The 8,368-nt window shown below is 51.0% G+C and overlaps 1 protein-coding gene across 3 annotated transcripts in view; it reads left to right on the plus strand.

The window, feature by feature from the left end:
* The window catches only part of TM9SF4 (transmembrane 9 superfamily member 4), a 57,488-nt gene that overhangs the window by 41,275 nt on the left and 7,845 nt on the right, over positions 1-8,368 (plus strand). For all 3 annotated transcript variants that reach the window (XM_024742918.1, XM_024742919.1, XM_024742920.1), the window contains 4 exons: positions 2,244-2,376; positions 3,796-3,877; positions 3,974-4,049; positions 6,867-6,950. In XM_024742918.1, the coding sequence (XP_024598686.1) occupies positions 2,244-2,376; positions 3,796-3,877; positions 3,974-4,049; positions 6,867-6,950 (375 nt within the window). The remainder of the gene's footprint in view (positions 1-2,243; positions 2,377-3,795; positions 3,878-3,973; positions 4,050-6,866; positions 6,951-8,368) is intronic.

Here is an 8,368-nt window from a genome sequence, read left to right on the forward strand (position 1 = left end):
TTTTTTTTTTTTTGCGTTACGCGGGCCTCTCACTGCTGCAGCCTCTCCCGCTGCGGAGCACAGGCTCCGGACGCGCAGGCCCAGCGGCCATGGCTTATGGGCCCAGCCTCTCCGCAGCATGTGGGATCCTCCTGGACCGGGGCACGAACCCGCGTCCCCTGCATCGGCAGGCGGACTCCCAGCCACTGCGCCACCAGGGAAGCCCTAGGCTCCACTTCTAATTCTAGTTCTCTTGCTGTTTCCACTGCATCTGCAATTACTTCTTCTGAGGTCTTGAACCCCACAATTCCATCCATGAGGGTTGGAATCAGCTTCTTCAAAACTCCTATTAATGTTGATATTTTGACCTCTTCCTATGAATCACGAATGTTCTTAATGGCATCTAGAATGGTGAACCCTTTCCAGAAGGTTTTCAGTTTCCTTTGCCCAGATGCATCGGAGGAATCACACTGTGTGGCAGCTATAGCTTTATGAAATGTATTTCTTAAATAATAAGACTGCAAAGTCAAAATGACTCCTTGGTCCATGGGCTGCAGGATGGATGTTGTGTTAGCAAGCATGAAAACAACAGTAATCTCGTTGTACATCTCCAGCAGAACTCCTGGATGACCAGGCGCATTGTCAATGAGCAGTGATATTTTGAAAGGAATCTTTCTGAGCAGTAGGTCTCAACAGTGGATTTAAAGTATTCAGTAAATCATGTTGTAAACAGATGTGCTGTCATCCAGCCTTGTTGTCCCACTTGTAGAGCACAGGCAGAGTAGATTTAGCATAATTCTTTAGGGCCCCAGGATTTTCGGAGTGGTAAATGAGCATCGGCTTCAACTTAAAATCACCAGCTGCATTAACCTCTAATGAGAGTCAGCCTGTCCTTTGCAGCTTTGAAGCCAAGCACTGACTTCTCCTCTCTAGCTATGGAAGTCCTAGATGGCATCTTCTTCCAATCGAAGGCTGTTTCGTCTACATGGAATATCTGATGTTTAGAGTAGCCACCTTCTGCATCAGCACTTGCTGCTTTACATTACACTTTTATGTTATGGAGATGGGATTCTCTCCTTAAACCTCATGAACCAACCTCTCCTAGCTTCGGACTTTTCTTCTGCCGCTTCCTCACCTCTCTCAGCCTTCATAGAATTGAAGAGGGTTAGGCCTTGCTCTGGATGAGGCTTTGGCTTAAGGGAATGTTGTGGCTGGTTTGATCTTCTATCCAGACCACTCAGACTTTCTCCATAACAGCAATAAGGCTGTTTTGCTTTCTTATCATTCCTGTATTCACTGGAGTAGCACTTTTAATTTCTTTCAAGAACTTTTCTTTTGCATTCGCAACTTGGCTAATTATTTGGTGAAAGAGTTCTAGTTTTCAGGAATCTCAGCCTTTGACATGTGTTCCTTGCTAAGCTTAATCATTTCTAGCTTTTGATTTAACGTGAGAGACAGGCAACTCTTTCACTTACACACTTAGAGGCATAGGGTTATTAATTGGCCTGATTTCAATATTGTTATGTCTCAGGGAATAGGGAGGCTGGAGGAGAGGGAGAGAGATGGGGGAACAACTGGTTGGTGGAGCAATCAGAACACGTTTACTGATGAAGTTTGCCATCTTAGATGGGCACAGGTCACGGCACCCCAAAACAATTGCAATAGTAAAGTCAAAGATCACTGATAACAGAACACTATAACAGAGATAATGGAAAATTTTGAAATGTTGTGAGAATTACTAAAATGTGACTCAGAGACACAAAATGAGGAAATGCTATTGGAAAAATGGTGCCAATAGACTTGCTTGATGCAGGTTGCCACAGACCTTCAATTTGTAAAAAATACAGTGTCTGCGAAGTGCTGTAAAATGAAGCACAATAAAATAAGGTGTGCCTATATTACTTTTATAATCGGTTAAAAAAATAATAACTTGCTTCTAAAGACACCACTCAAAAACTATCACAGTTAACATTTTAGTGTGCTGGTTTACATTATTTTTCCATGCATTTGGTTTGTGGAATGTGGGGAGGAGATTTTCCTTTTGTATAGCTGTAAGCCCATGTTTGTGCCCTCCTTTTTCCGTGTGACAGTTCTCTGGGATATACGTTCTCATGTCACTTATACTCCTGTGTCAGAGTGGAGCTGGTTGACACCTGAGGGACCCTCAGCCCTGGTCAAGGATGTGGGTCCTTGGGGGTGGTCCCTGCAGGAGCTGCCTTCTCCAGAGCCCAAGAAGAGCCTCGCTTTCTGGCCCTTTGCTGCAGGAAGACACGATGGAAGAGTCCGGGTGGAAGCTAGTGCATGGCGACGTCTTCAGGCCCCCCCAGTACCCCATGATCCTCAGCTCCCTGCTGGGCTCGGGCATTCAGCTCTTCTGCATGATCCTCATCGTCATCTGTGAGTAAGCCCGGCAGGGGTGGAGGTGGGCTGGGGGTTTGGGGAGGGTGAGCTGTGCTCACCAGCGCAGCACAGGCCTGAGTCTGAGAAAAGGGTGGGCTTCCCTTCCTGGGGCAGGGGGGCATGTCAACATCTCTGGGCCAGACAGAGCCGTCCATCCCAGCAAGAGGGCTGGTCCTCTCAGCCACAGGCCCTGGTGATTTGCTCCTCCTCAGATCTTGCCAGCACCATCGATAGCCCCCGACATCCACACCACCAGTGAAGCCATGTATCAGCACTCTGAGGTTGGCCTCCTTTTGCAGCCAGGCATTAAGTGACTCACCCATTTCAGCACCAGGATTAGGACTGGAATCAGGTCTCTTTTCTCAGAAAACACCCCCCAAAATGAATATATAGTAGTTACAGGCAGTTCTGAAATCAATCTGCCTAAATTTTTTTTTAACCATTTTAACTTTTTTTTTTTGCTGACATATAACACTGTATTAGTTTAAGGTATACAAAATAATGATTTGATATTATATGTATATATTGCAAAATGATTACCATAGTGAGTTTAGTTAACATCCATCACCTCGCATAGTTACAATTTTTTTTTCTTGTGATGAGAACTTTCAAAATCTAATCTCTTAGCAACTAATCTGCCTAAATTTCTGTCTCAGCCTCATGCCTCCAAGGTTTGTAACCTTGGACAAGTCATTTAACTTCTGTGAGCCTCTCATTTGACCTCGTGAGCCACAGTTTCCTCATCTAAGGAATGTGGGAACTAACCACCTCAGAGGGCTGATGAGGTAGATTCAGTGAGCTGGCATTCGTAATGCTCTCAGCTCAGTGCCTGGTTGGCTGCAAGTGCTCTGTGGGCTGGCCATTACCATTAAGATGCATGGGGCTTCCCTGGTAGTACAGTGGTTAAGAATACGCCTGCCAACGCAGGGGACACGGATTCAAGCCCTGGTCCGGGAAATTCCCACATGCCGCGGAGCAACTAAGCCCATACGCCACAACTACTGAGCCTGCACTCTAGAGCCCTCGAGCCACAACTACTGAAGCTCACGCATCTAGAGCCCGTACTGCGCAACAAGAGAAGCCACCGCAATGAGAAGCCTGAGCACTGCAATGAAGAGTAGCCCCCGCTCACCGCAACTAGAGAAAAGCCCGCGCGCAGCAACGAAGACCCAACACAGCCAAAAATAAATAAAAATCAAATAAATTTAAAAAGAAAAAGACGCAGCCAGCCATGGCCCAGCAACTGCTGCACCCCTCTGAACCCCAGCTAAGACCCAGTCTTCTCCAGTAGAGTAGGGAGAGGGAGTAGGGAGCCTCATCTAGCCTCACCTGCCCTGGGGCCCTGTGAGCCAGCCCACGACTGGGCCTTGGGGCCTAGAGACCCTGACTTTCCCTCTCTTGCCCCTCCCTCCTCAGTTGTGGCCATGCTTGGGATGCTGTCACCCTCCAGCCGGGGAGCTCTCATGACCACGGCCTGCTTCCTCTTCATGTTCATGGGGTACGTGTGCATGAGTGGGGTCCCAGGGCTGGCGCAGACTGCCTGCACTGCAGCTAACAGGTCCCCTTGGTGTGGATCCCTTCCGTTTCCCCACAGGGTGTTTGGTGGATTTTCCGCCGGCCGTCTGTACCGCACTCTAAAAGGCCATCGGTGGAAGAAAGGAGCCTTCTGTGTAAGTGTCCTAACCCTCCTCCCCATGTTCTTGCGAGGCCAAGAAGCTTCTTCCTGGGCTCCTCGAGAGCAGCATAAGCAGGCTCTGGTGGGGGTTTAGGGCCAGGTGCTGGGCAGCAGCCTGATGGGTGGGAGGAGCACACCCAAGGGCCAGGAGAGCTGGGCTCTCACCCCTGGGTGCTTACCTCGGAGGCCTTAGTAGCCGCATCCATGAAAAGAGGGAATTGAACTTAGATGAGTTTTAGCCTACATTGTCCCATGGCTCAAGCACAAGAAGAAATAGGGGATTCAGAATAAGAGGATTTAGACACCATCCCAGGTGTCAAAGTTGAAGGTCAAAACCTGATCAGCAGGGCAGCTGTGAGAACACCCTACCCAGCAGAGTAAGGAGAGAATTACCTGCCAGGGACGGGAGAAGCCAGGCCCCACGTCACTGTCAGCCTGTTTTCCAGACTTTGGGGCCTCTGTTCCTCTTCAATAAGGTCAGCTTCTGGTGTTCACTGTCCTCCTGGTGGTGAGGAGAGTTCTTGGCAGCAGAAAAGACCACAGAAACCAGAGGATGCCTGGGAGTGGACCCTGCCTCCCAGGGAGCCCTGAGCCCCTTCTCCCAGAGCAAGTGAGCCCTTAGAGGACCAGGGAAACCCCTGGTGCCAAATTCAGAGAAGCCTCTAGACCCAGGCCTTCTGAAACCATTCTCACAGCTATCAAAAGAGCAGGGGAACTCAGGCTATCCCAGCTCTGGCAAATACCCCTGGCAGTTAATAAGCCCTCAGTATAGAAGAGCTGTGACAGTGGTTGTTCTGGAAAGATCAAAAAGAGTTTCCTAAATTCTTGACGCATCAGGTGTTTTTCTCAGGCTACTGTGTGCTAAGACCCAGGGATCTTCAGAGCTGTAAAACCCAGCCCTCTCCTCACCTGGTGAGACTTCCCTGATGAGGTCTCCCACCAGATACCCTCCAAGTCTCCCTGTACTGGTGCCACGGCAAACCCCGTCTCTCTGCCCCAAACCTGCTCCCTGCATCCAGTGGCACCATCATCCACCCGGGCCCCCAAGGCAGTCACCTGGGTGGCTCCCTTTCTTCCTCCTACTCACTAGCGCCCCCGCCTCCTCTCATACATCAAGTGTGGATGGTTCTCCTTCCAGATAGTCCACGAATTCCTTCCCATCTCCATCCCCAGGACTTCTGCCTGGGTTCAGGCATCTTTCCCTCCTGCCTGGGCCCTTGGCCGTCCTAGGCCTCCTCAGTTTCCCTGCAAGATTCTGGCCCTTCCCTGGTGTGGAGCTCTGCCTCGCTCCACAGGCGGGCCTCTGCTGCAGCCGCAGCCGTGCAGGTGTACAACTGCTCTTCTCTCCTCCAGCCTCTGCGTGGGCAGCTAAGTCGTAGGTCCGGGGTCACTTCCTCCCCCACCGATTCTAACTTCAGGGTCCTCCTTGGCACCCCAGAGGGGCCTGGGCAGAGCCTTGTGCCTATGAGTGCCACTTACGTTGTTCTCCATTTATGGGTCTGAACATTTTTCCTGTTCTTCCTGGTATCTAGCACAGTGCTCAGTCCATACATTTCAGCCAGGAGGACAGACGAGGAGTTCTCCGCTACACAGCAGAGTGAAGTAGGAACACACAGGAAGGGGGGAAATGACATTTGAGCTGGGCCTCGGAGAGGGGGGTTTCAACTGGGTGGAAGCAGCCGGCAAGGAGGCCTCAGGTTCTGGAATCTCCTGGATCCCAGTCCTGGCTCCGTTATTTCCTTGGTTGGTAACCTTGACCAGCCCTCTGAGCCTTGGTTTCCCCATCTCTCCAGTGGGGGCCGGTTGCACCTAAGTCTCAGGTCGTTGTGCGGTTGGAAGGAGACTGTATACAGAAGGCCACTGGTTCAGCACTGGCACTCAGACGGCGGATCCCTGAGATGCTGGTGACTCTACCTCATGAAGGCCCGGGGTCAGGGACGTGGAGAGCAGTGGCCAGTTAGTGGGTGTGGGAGGCTACAGGCTAAAGGTAAATAAAACTGGCCGTGAAGCTGAGCACCAGATTGCAGGGAGCCTCAGGCCTCACGGGCAGACCCTCTTGGATGCTCAGGCAGCCGCAGTAGTAAAGGAGGCTCCACCGCAGGTCTAGGGCTTTGGTTCCCGGTGCCTGAGCCCCAGCCCCAGAAGTCTTGACTGGATAGAATACACCGCAGGAGCAGGGCCTCTGGAGTCAGACTGCCTGGGTTTGAACCTCTGCTCCACCCTTAACTGACTGTGTGAAGTTGGGGTGTGGGGTATTTAACGTTACTGGGCCTCTGTCCTCTTCTTGAAAAGGGATAGTGACAGTCCTTCCCATCTAGGCCTGTCGTGAGGATTGGGTGAGATGATTGATTCATGTGGAGGCGAGCACCCACCACCCCTAAGACTCAGTTAAAGCTTCCCCACCACTCTGGACAGTTTGGGTTGAGGCCCAGACCTACGTGTTTAGTAAAATTTTTATTTGACCATTCCTATTCAGCAAGTGCTTGTTGAACAGTACTGTGCTCTGAGTGCTGGGAGCACGTCAGTGAGCAGGACCTGGTCCTCCCAAGAGCGTCTGTCTGGGGGGTAACAGCACCACATGATTATGAACACGGATGAGGGCGAGGGCGGTGCGGTTCAGGGATCTAAAAGGACAGAGAGCAGGAGGCTTGCCTAGTCTGGGGGTCAGGGAATGCTTTCTGGAAGGGTTTATCCTTGAGCTGAGTCCTGCAGGACAGGGAGGGCTTGAGAACCTCTAGTCAGGGAGCCCTGATGGGGCAGGTGGGAGCTCTCCCTAGATGCAGCTCCCCAGCCTGGCCTCTCTTGCTTCCAGACGGCGACATTGTACCCTGGCGTGGTTTTTGGCATCTGCTTCGTATTGAATTGCTTCATCTGGGGAAAGCACTCATCAGGGGCGGTAAGTGCCCTCCCCAGCAAGGGAGGGCCAGCTGTGCTCAGGCCCATTCCTGCAGGTCACTTCCTGCTGCTTCCTTCCCTTTTCTAAATCCCCAGAGGGCTGGCCACGGTTTCTCCATCCCTGTGCATCCATCTGTCTTGCCCTTCCTGTGGGCTCTTTCAGACAGCTGACCAAAGCTCACTTCTCTAAAGGGAGATTTCCACAGTCCAGGGGCCAACTGGGGAATTTCCCTCATCTCAACCAAGGGAAAGCTGCTTGGTATGACTTGATGAGGTCAGTCTCCCAAAACAATGCTCTCCTCCTAGTGTCCCTGCCCCGAGCTCAGCACCAGCCCCCCTGTGAGGATTGTGGACTCAGTTGGGGGTGGGGAGATGGTCTTGATGGATTAGCTGCGGGAGAGGTGGGGCAGGTGTTTGCCATCCCAGCCTCGCGGAGAGAACGGCCTCCCCTCCACTGGCAGGTGCCCACAGAAGGTGCTTGGGTGAGGCTTGCAGTCCGGGCTGCCGGAGGACTGGGTCCTTCCCAGCGGTCCAGGGAGCTGCCCTCAGGAAAGACAGGGTCATGCTCTTCCTCTCACTTCCTCTTTTTTATACCTGTCTCCCTTCTCTCTCTCAACATTTTTCTCCCAGTTACCAGCTGCTCACTATAAACACTCATTGCAGAAATTTTAGAAAGGAAATGTGCCCCCTGCAATGGAAGTGCAGAGTCCTAACCACTGGACTGCCAGGGAATTCCCTGTTTTTGCAGTCTTTTAACCTCTTTTTAGATATATTTAAAATGGAATCATGTAATCGTAAAATTATAAACTAATAGCAAACATTTTTATAGTGCTTACTTTGGAATAAGTATTGTTCTGAACACTTTACAAAGATTAATTCATTTCTTCCATTTTGTGTGAGTTGTAAAAACCTCAGACTGTGCAGAGGGGAATTTAAAAAAAAATGAAAAATCAATTCCAAAGCCCCATACTCCATCTGAGGAAGTGCTGTTAACTTTTTGGTGCCGGCCTCTCCAGGCATGTATGCATGTAAGTATTGGGGTGTTTTCATTTAAATGGAGTCCTCTACACACAGTTTTATACCCTGCTTTCTTCACTCCGTGGTATATTGTGGTGTTTTCATTGAGCGAAATTGGGAACGCACTATTTGTGCACTTCTGTATTTTCCCCTTCGTTTTCACTTAACAGACCGCACGTAATTTCTCTTCATTCTGGCCCTTCCTCTCCCCTTCATGCTCTCAGCCCCTCCTTCCTTGTTCTTTCCCCACGTCCTCCCTGGTGACAAGCTCCTGTAGGATGCCGTGGTTCCTTCACTTCATGGCTCAACTGGCCCTCCATCTGCCCTCTGCTTTTCCCAGGGCTGGGGTCAGCCCCAGGACAGTCTGGCCAGGAGCCCTGTGGGGGGGGGGGGGGGGTCTGC

The sequence above is a fragment of the Neophocaena asiaeorientalis genome, unplaced genomic scaffold, assembly GCF_003031525.2.
Source record: "Neophocaena asiaeorientalis asiaeorientalis breed wild unplaced genomic scaffold, Neophocaena_asiaeorientalis_V1.1 scaffold82, whole genome shotgun sequence".
Taxonomy (NCBI): Eukaryota; Metazoa; Chordata; class Mammalia; order Artiodactyla; family Phocoenidae; genus Neophocaena; species Neophocaena asiaeorientalis.